Source organism: Falco punctatus (genome assembly GCF_963210335.1).
Source record: "Falco punctatus genome assembly, chromosome: 3".
Taxonomy (NCBI): Eukaryota; Metazoa; Chordata; class Aves; order Falconiformes; family Falconidae; genus Falco; species Falco punctatus.
Genome location: NC_137582.1, coordinates 19,831,312 through 19,845,396, shown reverse-complemented (window position 1 = coordinate 19,845,396; position 14,085 = coordinate 19,831,312). Strand labels below are relative to the sequence as shown.

The following is a 14,085-nucleotide window of genomic DNA, read 5'->3' as shown; positions in this document are numbered from 1 at the left end:
AGAATTCTACCATGTAGCCAGTTTTAGACATCAGACTAAAAAGACTCCAAATAAAAGGCTTCCATTTGACTGGGATAGTAACTCTGGAAATATTTTTTAAGCTCTTTTAGGAAGTGGGTCATTTTGGGTAAGACAAAGTATCATTTAAAGTTAAGATTACCTGGCAGTTTTCATTATGGGATAGTGGTTTTACAGCTGTATCTTTGCCAGAACTAGGTCATGCTCTCTGAAGTTCCCCACTCAAAGTAAGAGTAAGGTATCACACAAACCTGACACCTGCCTTTGAAAGAAGTGTGGCAGAACTGGAGAAGGTGAAAAAGGACACAAAAAATGTTGGAGGATTGGAGAACTTTAATTGCAAAGAAAAGCTTTCAGTGTTTCATAGGTTTTACCTATTAATAAGAAATAAAAGGGGATTTGACAACAGTTGGTTAAGAGTTGTTTATGGGGAAAAGCACTTGTTATTAAGAAGTTACGTAGAATAAGAGAAAAAAACCATAACAAGAATTCTTGGCTAGAAGCAGAAGCCAAAGAAATGAAAAATTTGAAATTGGTCATACAAGCTTAGTTGTGCTGCGGAATAACCACCAAAACAAGTTTATGAGAAAAATGAGGGAGGCTCTTGTGATGTTTTCATCTTAAATCAATGCTTTTCTGGAACCAGGCAAAGGTTACTGGGTTCAAAATGTGAACAAGTGTACCAAATTCACTGTGAATCTTAAAGCATATGATTTCATGGCTCAGCATCAGGCTATTTGTAAGTATATGTTCTTACTCAGTAAAAATGTAATCTGTCTCTGAGAACAAAATGGGAGAAAACTGTGAATTTTTTTGAATATTAAAAAGTTGCAGTTATTTTGCTCAGTATTTGCATAAGAATTTTTAATCTGAGAGAGATGCAGGAGAAAGGCAGAGGCAGGAGGGAGGGCGGAGAGAGCTACTGGGCTGGAATGCAGAAATGAGGACCTGAAATTTGGGAACTGGCAACTGGAACACGGTTCTGTGGAGAGCGTGGGATCAGATTTTAGGGTTGGAATTGGTCGTGGCCCTAGAGCTGTGGGATGGAAGTGAGAATACTGAAGGAGCTGAGACAAGGAGTAGAAAACTACTGTGTGATCACACATATGGAGACTATCATGATACCTTCATTGAAGAGCAAGAGTACTCTGGTACTTCCAAACATTTATGTTATTGGCATCCCTATTTAAAGTCTCCTAGATTAGTATCTATGAGCAGTATATGCATTATACCTGATAAGGTTATTTTCTATTTTTTAGTCTTTAATGTAAGTACTGTTATTTTTGTAAGTACTTTTGTAGCTTCTAAAGGAAGTTATTCAGTTATGGTGCCCGGTTGCATGAGGTCCTTTTTGAGTATGAAGAGGGGCAGAATTCCTGTGAAGCTCATATTCCAAGAGATTAAGCAATATAATCAGGTGGAGGAAAAGTGAAATTGATCTGAAGAAAGTGGGAAAAAAATGTTTTTATTTATGCTATCCTAGAGTACACAGTGCATGCATCATGTGCATGCAAAACACATGGCAGCTATCCGTAGATATATGCAACTCAAGTGTCTCAGATGATACTAATGAAAAAGGCAACAGTTGGTTAATAAATGATTAACAGATGTATGCACCGCTGAAGAAAGCAAAAAAGAGAAAAATGGACAAAAGAGTATTTTACCTCAAAGAAGCTCTAAATTAAACCATGGTAAATCTTGTAGATTCTGGAATTTTCCTTGGTGAAAAATACTCCTGAGTCATTGGAATCATAGAATCATTTGTGTTGGAAAAGACCTTTAAAATCACGGGGTCCCAACCGTTAGCCCAGCACTGCGAAGTCTACCACTAAACCATGTCCCTAAGTGCCACATCTAAACATTTTTTAAACATCTCCATGGATGGTGACTCCACCACCAACTCCACCACCTCCTTGGGCAGCCTGTTCCAATGCTTGACCACCCTTTTGGTGAAGAAATTTTTCCTAATATCCAATCTAATTAGCTTCCAGTCTAACCTCCCCTGGTGCAACCTGAGGCCATTTCTTGTTGCTCGTTCCCTGGGAGAAGAGACCGACGTCCCCCTGCCTACAGCCCACTGTCAGGGAGCTGCAGAGAGCGACAAGGTCCCCCCTCAGCCTCCTTTTCTCCAGGCTGAACACCCCCAGCTCCCTCAGCCGCTCCCCATCAGACTTGTGCCCCAGCCCCTTCCCCAGCCCCGTTGCCCGTCTCTGGACACGCTCCAGCCCCTCCGTGTCCCCCCTGCAGTGAGGGGCCCGACACTGAACACAGGGTTCCAGGTGCCGCCTCACCAGTGCCCAGTGCAGGGGGATGGTCACTGCCCTGGTCCTGCTGGCCACACGATTGCTGATAGAAGCCAGGATGCCATTGGCCTTCTTGGAAACTCAGCCTTTAACAATGTGATGATTTTGGTGAGAATAGGCACATGTGCAGGAGGTCTCAGCAACTGGAAGGGGAACCCATGACCACATGTATAAATTCCATCCCTGTTGTAGCTTTCAGTGTTATGTTGAGGCTTATGTGGTGTGCATTCCTGGCTCTAGAAATTAGCCACATCTGTGTTTAAATCTGTTTCTGTGTATGGCCACATTTAAGTAGGTTCTCAGTTTAATTACTCCAGTGGAAGATATCAACAGGATATTCACTGATTTCTGAACACTGCCTCAGGAACAAGAAAAAACTGTTTGGGCTTCTCTGGATTTCGTTTTTGTTTATTTGAGTGTTTTGGTTTTCAGCAAGTCCTGTGCTTGTGCTTCACAGGGTGGCCCAGGTGTCAGAGGTGCCAAAGGTCATCGTGGTGATCCAGGTCCAAAGGTACTTTTATAGCACTTTACAATTGACACATGCACAGGTTCTTGGTTTCTCTCTGCTGCATGTAAACCTTGAAATGAATTCCAGATTGTCTCTGATGTTCATGAGGAAAACGCATAGTGAAATGCCATTGGCGTTTGGTGTGTCTCTTTTCATAACAATTGCTTGTCCTCTTTATTCCTTGATAAAAGATATGAAATTCAGAATGCTGCTTTCACAGCATAAATCTTCTCTTTTTTTTTTGTATTTGTATTTATAAAGGAACAAGGCAGTTTTAAATTGAACCCTAACTGCTTAATCAAATGTTAACTCATATTTCAGATGTTTTTGAGTCTATTGGTATTTAATTCTTCAAACAGAAGCTGCATTTGCCCATATGATAAGAGTTTAACTTATGTCCTGTGCTACTTTAGGGACCAGATGGACCTCGAGGTGAAATTGGTGTTCCTGGACCCCAAGGACCTCCAGGACCACAAGGACCCAGTGGACTTTCTATTCAAGGGCTTCCAGTGAGACTTATAAAATCAATAGAGTTCTTTTGTGTGATGTTTTGCACAGCACATGTCTTAGACTGATTGAAATATCTTTTGGTGTCCTGATCAGAATCTGAATTTCAATATTTGGAGTGAAATTACAGATTTGGGTTTAACCTATAGTAGATGTGGGTTCAATGCCAACATTTCTGGTTTTATTTCATCTGAATTTTTAGTTAGCTGCAGGGATTTGATCACAGGTTGAATATGACCCAGGTATTAGCATCCAAGCCTGGAGACAAGTGAAAAAAATTGCAGTGGGATTGTAACATGACACCAAAAAAGAATAAAAAAAATAATATTTTATCTTTTCCTGGTTGTGGTATTGCTCATCATGGATCAGTTCTGACTTGAAAGGTGTGCCCAAGCAAGAACACCGTATTTGCTGCCAAAATTAAACAACAGTATTCACTGCATTACAGAGTCTGTCACCAGAGGAGGTGATTAGGCCTGGAGTTTGCAATGCTGTTGTGAAATAAGTCTCAGAATTTCATCATAAAGACACATTGGTAGAATAATGAACCAGCAGCGCTAATCTTGTTTCATGTACGTTTCTGGTAGATGGGTACACATAAGCCTTGAAAGGTAGTAGATACGTATCTCTTTCTGCTAGACATTTTTCAAAATTTGCTACATTATAATATGCTTTTTTCTTTTTAGCCACTTTTTACTTGATACTGCTGTACGTTATAATGAAGTGATTTACCAAAACTGTATATTCTTGATGATGCTGTCATCAGAGAATAATACTGAATACATTAATTATAAGAATATTTATTTCATAGCAACATTGTGTTTCTGCATAAAATTTAATTAAAATCAGTTTATTATCTAGAAAATTATATCTGTTCTGTGTGTGTACTGCAGAAACACATCTAGTTTTAATAAAAATCCATTGGTTTCATCATTATAGAGAGCACATTTGAGGGCTGCACAGAAACAGATTTATTTGAGGAGAAAAGAAAATAACTACCTTTTTTTGTAACATAAGGGCTATAGTTTTGTCAGGTTAATTCTGAAGTATTCTGTCAGGTTAATTCTGAATTGTAAATTCTTCATTTAGTTTTGCAAATAGAGTCTGTAGATTTGCTTCAGCAGGAAAAGTAGTCTGTTTTCTCATTGGTTGGTGTTTGGTTTTTTCTCCTAAAGAAGCTGAAAGGAACCATTAAAAAATAGGAAAGTAACCATGTATTTGGTTTACTATGTGTGATTCTTAATTTGCAGGGGCCACCAGGTGAAAAGGGAGAGAAGGGAGATCTTGGTTTTCCTGGCCTGCAGGTATTCCCTAAATTACTGTTTAACCTGTCTCTTACTAAATTAGAATGTTGAATTGACATCACTGTGGATTTAGGGCACATATTCAAAACTGCTTAGAATTGTGTTGTTAGGTTGAATTTGAACAGAGATTTACAATCAAGAGGAGTTTAGGGTATGCTGGTGTGGAGTGACCGAAGCGTTTGGGGCCTGAAGAACCAATTACTTTCTTGACCTTGTTTAACACTGAAATAGCTTTTCTATAGACTCAAAAAGTATCCACTCTAAGACTTCTGCTTACACAGTGAATAATTGCATCTGCTTGTTTTCAATTTAAACCCATTAAATTTCTCCTGTAATTATCTAGGAGGACAGATCGGGCACTTAATCTTTTTAATGCTATCTTTCACAAGATTGTATTCATTGTATCTCAAGTATTCAGCCAGTCTTACTCAGTTTGGTGTCTGTTATTTAGTCTGGAGTTTGCATTCCAATTCACTGCTGCTTTTCAGGTTCATTTGCTCTTCTGTTTTTAGATGCTTCTCTTCTGCTGATTATATCACTCCAGTATTTGTTGGCTGTTACCAGATTCCCCCTTCTTGCTCATATGTGCTAGGGATAGTAAAGTCATCCAGCCTTTCCTCATAGATGAGTTTTGTTAGCCTTCTGGACCACTGCAGTGATGGCCCCAGACTGCTGCTCTGCAGCCTTCATGAGTCAGAGTGTGACATTTCACCTGAGCAACGGGGAACTGCTGGATGTAACTTGTAGTTGTGCTCAGGCAGGTATTTCCCCTTTGATATTGCTTCACTGACCAAGCAATATGGTAACAGGCTCCATTTTAGCAAGAGCAAGAAACAGGAGCTATATTTTTAGGTTAAGGTACTGATGTTGTGCAGTCGAGTTACACTGTCACGATGCTGCAGTGATGTAGGAAATCAAACTCTTTCCAGCTTAGTGGCACAGGAGGCCTGACTTAATGAAATTGTCAGTGTTCTTAACAGGGGATTGTAGTGAGGGGGTATGAAGCCTGTGCGTTTTAACAGTGCCTATTTAACCATCTCTCATCTCACAGAAATACCTCCTTTACTGAATCTCGTCTATGGTCCCACCCGTTGCTGAACTTCATAGTTCCATTTATCCAAAACATTTATCCAAAAGCATGTTACAGTTTCATTGGAAAGTGATTTAGTTGGATTCTGTTCGCTTGATCTCATCATTTGCCCTCTCTTTGTAATGCTTAGGGCGTCCCAGGAGCATCAGGTTCACCTGGAAGAGATGGAGCTCAAGGTCAAAGGGTAAGGTAAAATGAACACGTTTTACATTTAGGAGTTTCCATTCCCTAGTGGATATGTTTCCCAGCATGGGTGATTTATTATAGCTTACGTCACTTGTATTCTATCGCTTCCGGAGATCCATATCTGTGCAATTAGCAGAGAAGGGTGGAGTATCCTTCCATCTGCTGGATCAGGGTTGAGAAATGCCAAGTGAGTAATGGGGAGCTATGCACTGTGTTTGCGTTTAAGGCATTTGGGAGGACTAGATGTCACTTGTGTCCAGCACTGCCAATTAGTCTACTTGCTTACAAGTTTAAAATTAGATGGTGGTTACATGGTACCTAATTAGATTGCCCTCAAATGCGATGATCTAAATTTGGTTTCTAGGTAATTAATGAACGACAGAGACAACTGGAAGGGTATTTAATAATGAATGTAGAACAATGCCTGTAGAAACTGGTGACATCAGGAAAAGTTGAATACTAATATAAAAATTTAGTCAACCTTATTCTGCTTCTGATAGAACAAATGAAGATATTTACAGTCTGTCTGGGAATCAGTAAAAAACTTTCATATTCATGTGTGTAGTTAAACCTAAGTCCTCTCTGTCTCCTTGGGGAGAGTTTTGTTTCATTATTAGTCAAGTGCTGGAAAGTTATTGTTAACACAATACAAGGTTACTGTCTACAGCAGAACCTCATTATGAAATATAACTTTTCAGTTTGATTTGAACAAGATTTACATATTCATGACCCTTTTTTGGATATGTTAATGTAACTTGAACTTAAGAAAAATTTGGACCTTCCTTGGATTTCTGGCTTTAACCTGAGACCTTGTTATAAAAAAACATCCCTACGGTGAAACGTGTATTTGAGCTCACTATTATGAATTTAAGCACTGGCATATCTTTATGTATTAGAGTAATTCCACTGAAGTTAATGTAGAATTTGGGCAATGCATAATGTTTTTCCTCTAAAACCAAGAAAAGAAAGTAATTCTATTAAGGTAAAGGTTTATTCAACATTATCATCAGATGAATAACCTTCTAATCAGGTGAATAGCCTCATGATTTTCAATTAAGTTGTGGTAAAATATGAAAGTAAGTATATTCTTTTTCCTACTTCATAATACTGTGATGCATTCTTTTGTATGTAAACTCATTTTTGCATGGTTTTAATGTCATCTTTTGGGCTGTGTTGGAATCTTTCCCCCTAAATTTCCCAAGCTGATATCACCTGTTCATCTCCAGGTTAATAGACACCTGGAGTCTGATGGACATTTGGATTTTTGCCACTATGCTGTTTAATCTTGGTTGTAGCCAGGTTGAGGTGACTTGGTGCTAGATGCTGTAAATGTGAGTGGTGTTTGCCTCTATTTTCTGAATTCCTGATCACGAGGGACACTGAGCATTCTGCAGTTCAGGGAGATGCTGTGTTTTTACTTTATTCTGTAGCTAATTTTATGCTTAACAGTGGAGGCCCTCAGCCATGTCTTGGTGTCAGCCAGCAGTTCTGAAGTGGTCTAGTTTTCCCACACGTGGAAGTCAGCAGGTTGTTGCAGAGAGATGGTATTTTTGAGAAAAGCTGGGAGCAAAACTAGTGCAGGAAAGGTTTTTGATACAGCCTGGAAAGATCACGCACTGCTTATTCTGTAGAAGTCTCTGCAGTGTTGCGTATAATAAGGTAGGCCAATTGCATAAATTGCTAGTTTTTATAGATATGGTAATAATGCTTTGTTCATGCATTCACTTTCTTCTGGTGTTAATCAAAGGAGCTGAATAAATAGCCTAAATCTCATAAAATCAGATCTGTTAGCCTGTTATTGTCTCTGTGTGACCCTCATGCAATATTGCCCAGTAGTAATTATTTCTATGGCAACAAATAATTACGTTATACTAATTTTATGGTGTTGTAACTCATTTGATTCCTGTGAAGTTCTGACAACATAAAATTGCTTTTAATGGGTGAAGATTCAATCCAGTTATTTCACCGCAGTCTCTTTGAAGGCCAAGCACTTGAGAAAGGCGTAATTCTAAAGGGCATAACTGCATCAACAGCAAAGGGGTACTGGAAAATTCTGGAGAAGTAAATTGCCTTTTTGTATAATGTTCTCTTTGTTGGGCTTCCTCCTGTTAGCCAAGATGCCAAACTGTTTTGCAGCTATTATGCTACGAGAACTGAATTTTTCTATGTTATTCTTAGCTTAGCTATCATCTCCTCTATAGTATTTATTGTCCATTGAAATATTTTAATTATAGTGATACCAGTGCTGTGAAGTACTTAAACAGATGGCTAAATCACACTGATTTTAATGGGAGGTAAGCATGGGGCTGATATTTATTAGGAGATCTCTGAGAGCTTAGCTGAGCTAGGGATAATATGATATTAGACTCAGGAAGTCCTGGAATGGAGATTTTTTTCCTTCCAGTTGCTGGCAGTTGGAATCACCACTTTTACAGTTCTTTTTCCTTCCTTTTTATTTTGATTTCTAGTGTTCATAGTTTTTGGTTTTAGTTTTGAATTCAGTTGAGAAAATGTCCTTTTTTTCCTCTTAATGTTTTAATTCAACAGTTGGTCTATAAAGGCTCTTTTTGTATTTCTGAAATTCTACTTTTTAGTCCCTGGTTTATTTGTTTTTCTTGGGTTTTAGTACCTCATTAAGACATAGAACATCTCCCCTGTCGGTTGTGTGAATTCATACAAAGATCATTTTCATAATGAATTACCCTTCCCATGAAAAAGAGTGGGATGTAATAAAAATACCATGTGAAGGCTGAATCAAAGTAAAAAATGTGTTCTCTAATAATAAAGAAAACTTTTGGAATATGCATGATAGTATTTATACCTGTCTGGCAACAGGTTTAAATCTACATCTCAGATGCCATATGAGGAACAGTCCCCTCCCCTCTCATCACCTTCCAGTTATAAAAGAGTATAATAGAAGATTTTATAAAATAAAAAATGGTCTCTTTATATTTTATGGCTGGGACTGTGGTTGTTTGGTGTTCTTGCTGTCCGTATTTGTAGCTGGCAATATAGAGAAGTTTTACTAAAGAGGACAGATTGTGCTTCTCTACCAACTCTCCCAAGCATATCGTGTTGAAAGATACAGCTTGAATTGCACGTGGGAGAGAATCCAAACCAACATCATGCTTCTGGTGAGTATGTAGACAGTAATTAGACTCCCTTGTGCTTTTGGTTACATCTCTTTCAGCCAAGCATATAAGTTTGGAAGCAGACTGTGACTGACCCTTGTTGAGATGTGTAGGTAGAGTGGGGAAAAGTCTCCCCTTTCCCATATCTGCACAGCTGCTATCCAAGGTCAGGTCACAACTGCAATCCCCATTCTTTATTGTGAAGTGCAGGCCTTCCCGAGAGATAGATCTACACAGCTGCAACAAGAGAAGCCTAATATATCATCCTGAGTGGGAAGCATGCTCTGCTTGATGACATAATGTAGGGAGAGATCTCTATTACACTGACTCCCAAGTTTGTATCTCTCGTGTCCATGACATTGTTACTGCTTGCGGTTGCCTGGTAGTTTCCTTAGGAGTGTCTTCTCCTGGCCAAGTTTCTCCTTAGCAAAGAGGCATGGTTCTTCCTTAGCAGGTTAAAAAGTTATGGAGGAAGCTCTGTTGGGTGTGCTTCCCTATATGTCTGCTGGGGTGGAACCACAGAGTTAAACTGTCAAGTGATCGATTTCTCTTGCTGAGCTGCTGCAGATAGTTTGGAGTCCAGAAGCATTGACCAATGTTGCCTTACTGTGCTTGAAGACATGGATCTGCAGTAAGATACCTCTAACTGATAGAGAGAATGATTCAGTCTCAAACATTTCTTCAGCTGCTGATGGCCCTTCTTGAGCTCACTCTAAGCAAAAGGGCAAAGAGACCAGCTGAGACACAAAGCCTTTGTCTGTAGGCTAGTAAATTAGATACTGCCAGAACAGGATTTTAAGCATTGGCTAGTGACCTATGCAGTGTAATGCTTGTCATTCCTCTTGGGAGTGTTGGGCTGGACCAACTCTTTCAGGACATTGTTTAGGGGACAGCATAGATCAGAAGCCATTTCCAGTAGGGAGTTCAGATGCACGTTCTTTTAGCGGGATTTATAGAGTCATAAAAAAAGGCTGGAAGGGACCTTCAGAGGACATCTAGTCCAACAGTCTGCTCAAAACAGGTCTGTTCAGATCAGGTTGCTCAGGTCCATGTTAAGTTGAGTTTTGAACACTTCCAAGTATGAAGATTCCACAACATCTCTGGGCAACCCATGACAATATTAAGTTTCATTGTAACATTTTTTTCCCAACTTTTAATCACAATTTCCCTTGTTTCCACATATGTCTGTTGCCTCTTGTCCTGTCACTATGCACCTCTGAGAAGAGTCTGTTACATCTCTTTTGCCTCTGGTCAGGTAGTTTAGACAGCAATAAGGTTGCCAAGCAGAGCAAACCCACTTCTTTCAACCTTTCTTCATATGTCCTGTGACATATGAAGCCCCTGAACATCTTCATGTCCCTCCACTCTACCTGCTCCTGTATGTCAGTCTGTGTTGTACTGGGGAGACCAGAAGTAGACACAGAAGTCCAGATGTAGTCTTAAAAGCTCTCAGTGGAGAGCAAGAGGCATTTTCCTGAACCTGCAACTGAACCTGCTGGCTGCGCTCCTACAGCCAGAATGTGGTTTTCTGCCTTTGCTGCAGGGGCATGCTGATGACTGGTGCTTGACCTGTTGCCTCCTGGGAGCCCCTGGTTCTTTTCCACAAAGCCACAGAAATGCAGTTATGTATGTTGATATGAGCTGTGTCACATCTTTTCTCTTTATTGACAAGCAAAGGCATAGTCAGAGGGATACACAAAGGAAGGAGTATTATCTTCCAGATGTTAATCTTAACAGCACACTGCAAATCCTGGAGGAGAAATATGACGGATTAACAAAAGATATGCAAGAAATGAATTTTGAAGAATTAATAGTAAAATCACTTCAGACTACCAGTTTGTGGATGGCACTGGTAGTTTCATAAGGAAAAAGAGGAAAAGCTAAGTCAACATCATTGGGTGTTAAGACTGAACTAGCCTATTTTGATTAAATAAGGGCTGTGTGTTCTGAGCAATGTTTCAAAAATAAAAACCAAATCCACCCACATTTCTGCTCTTTTTCTGGGTTAGCTTTAATTAAAAATAACTCATGTTGGCGCAAAATCTTTTGCAAGCTACATCTTAGATTCATAGACTGAGATAGTGTTTAGTAATATTTCTCTGATGATCACGATGTTTTATCTTGAAAGGGGGAATATTTGTTTTTTTAATTTTTCATCAGAAAAAGGAGAAAAAATGAGGAAAAAAATAATAATAATAAAAAGACGAGACAGTCATGGGTCCCAGCCTGCAGTGTTTTTTTGTTTTTAAAGGCTGTACGTGAAAGTCTTTCAAGCCTGGGCTCAGTAGCTTCAGTTAAGGTTTTGCCAGCATCTAGAGCTACTTGAAAAATCATAACTCCACAAGTACCCCAAACAAATTCCAGGCTACCAAAAGCTGAAGAGTTTATAGTGAGATCAGCAGCAGTACTGAATTCAGAAGAGGTGAGATTTTACAGGGATTTAGGTGGTGCCTACGTTCTGTAATGTCATTTGTATTCCGGCCAATAAAATCTGTTATAAAAAAAAATATCTGTCATAACTACAGTGTTTCTCCATAATTGTTTATCCTGCCATTAGCAAAATATGTCCTGATTTAAGTTAACCTTTCAATATAATACACATCTTGATTCTAAACTGCCATGCATCTGAGGTCACGCATCAAAGTCTGTCCCATCCTGCTTTTGGACATGCAGCTCCATGGGGGACATTCAGTGGCTCTGATCCGTCATTCCTGCCCTGGATGTGACTCATCAGAGAGAAAGCGCTGTTGTGCTGTGTAATTCCCCCAGTCATTCTGGAGGTGGTTGAGCAAACACGAGACTTCAAGAAATGGGAGGGTAAATAACATCTTTAAGGCTTCAGTGCTCGGAGTACAACTTTGTGAATTCTCACAGTGCTGTCTTTTCATCTATGTTACATGGACCAAAAAGATAATGAGAGAAAGAGCCAGAAGAAATACATTCCCAGTCTTCCTGCCAGTTTCCTGGTACCTATTAATCTCCTCTGTTCACTACTCACAAGTTCAGAATGAGTATCATCAGATCCATTCTGGCCATTGGATGGTCTGAGTAACATCACTTCCAACCCTGCTGGCAGCACAGATTTGTATCTTTGGACTTTTACCTGTATAAGAGAATAGGTACTGTCCCGATCTTTGTTGAACCAAACCTCTCTTTGACTTCATTTATAAATAGCAATTTCCACATCTAACAAATACGGTAGGAGGCAATTTTTTTGTGGGCAAGCAATACAGACACAGTGCCAAGAGAAATGAATTGTAGAATGGACAGGGGATGATTCTTGAGCAGCCAAGAGTAAGAACACTGCTCAAAAGAAAGAAATTGTTGAAACATGAATTGTTGAAAGAAAGAAATATGTTGAAAGGAAATGTCGTTCTGATCATACTGGTAATTCTACTCTTTAACTGGGATGGGAGGAGGGCCATACAGCATTATTTTTCTTTAGAAGCTTGTGTGAAGCCCCACTAGATCCTAGAAGTTAGTAGAAAGCTCTACATTTCCCTCCTCCTATTTAAATTAAGCCCTTAAGAGGGTGTGACCAGTTTTCATCCTGCTTTAGGACTGATCAAAAATAAATGCAGATTTTAAGTCTTTGCTTTAAAAAGTGAAACATACCTGTAAATATGAAGGTATCAGTCTCCCTGAAGGTTTTACTGTTATGAAAACAAGTCTAGTTTGCATTATCTGTTAGGGACTTCCATGTTACTATAGAACTGTGAAGATCTATCACTGAATTTTTCAAAACATTTTTCACAACTGAATGCTTCTGCCAGAGAATATCAGAAACCCTATTTTATAATTTGTAATGCATTTCAAAGTTCCTTATACTATTTTCTGTTTCCTTTAGAAGCACCAGTTTTGAAGACTGAACACACTTTCTTTTGCAGATTTGTTTAACTGAGCTAAGCAATCTTTTCTCTGTATATGTCTTCAAAGTACCGTGATAGAGACACTATTAGTATCTTTTATTTGATGCCACTTACTTGTTACATTTGCTTTAGTTCTTACCATGATAGGGGAGCTGCTTTGGTCCTTGAAGCTTCAGGAATCATCTGGCTACATTGTGAAATAGGAAAATATTTCCTTATCAAGTCTAAGGATGCATAGATGACATAATATGAGTTGACTATGTGGCTTATTTTATCATCAAAAACACCCTTCTGGTGGACTTTTAAAAAATCCTTTCCAGGTATATGGCAGATAATATTCCCCAGCCAGTTTTTTTAATGCCATATGATAGCAGGCTTGAATCATAGTTTCCAAATTATGTAAAGCACAAAACTAGTAGTTCATGCTATATTCATTACTAAAACCATGTCAGAAATAAAGTTTCAGGGAAAAAAAGTAAAAAATGAAAAAGCTGTGATTTTTTTTTTCTGAAGCTCTTTGAGATACTGAGGCCTAGAATGTTCTTTACTGTGTGTCAGCATAAACATTTTCAAACCCCCTCTTTCCTTCTACTCTCACCTCCATATTCTGGTCTTGAGCCAGAGATAAGTTCATACTTCTCCTTTTTAGGCTGTGTAGTAATTAAAGAATTGACATCAGCAGGCTAGTCAGAAACCTATGCTTTATAGCATGTGGATACAAAATGTGTATATTGGTTAATTTGCAAGAATACTTTATTAGTGGTGTGTTTCTTCTACATCTGGTCAGTCTTTTTTCTATGATTTGCTTGCTTTCCACTTTCCAAGTTATCTATAGTTTTTGGCTCTCGTTTCTGGAAGCTCTGAAGCACGTTCATAATGTAAACCACATGAGCATTCCTGCTACTTCCTGAATCAGGACCTCGGTGATAGCTAGTACATATGTACAGTATTGCTGGGCAGAGAGGTGGACTCTCAATTGCCATCTTTCAGCACTTAATCAGTGGGACTGTGAATAGTTGCAACCAGTGAGAACAGATGTAGAAGTGTGACCCGTTTTGTGGTAGAGAAGTTTGACAGCAAAACCCCTCATTTACCTTGCTATAGCGATGTTATAAGTGAAATCCACTCAGAGGTGAAAATTGCCGGTGCAGAGTTTTGCGTTGCTGCTT

General features: G+C 39.1%; 1 protein-coding gene across 4 annotated transcripts in view; it reads left to right on the top strand.

Annotated features, from left to right (window-relative positions):
• COL14A1 (collagen type XIV alpha 1 chain) overlaps positions 1-14,085 on the top strand; it is a 123,754-nt gene that overhangs the window by 93,499 nt on the left and 16,170 nt on the right. For all 4 annotated transcript variants that reach the window (XM_080378343.1, XM_080378342.1, XM_080378344.1 and 1 more), the window contains 4 exons: positions 2,779-2,832; positions 3,243-3,338; positions 4,587-4,640; positions 5,861-5,914. In XM_080378343.1, coding sequence (XP_080234469.1) covers positions 2,779-2,832; positions 3,243-3,338; positions 4,587-4,640; positions 5,861-5,914 — 258 coding nt within the window. The remainder of the gene's footprint in view (positions 1-2,778; positions 2,833-3,242; positions 3,339-4,586; positions 4,641-5,860; positions 5,915-14,085) is intronic.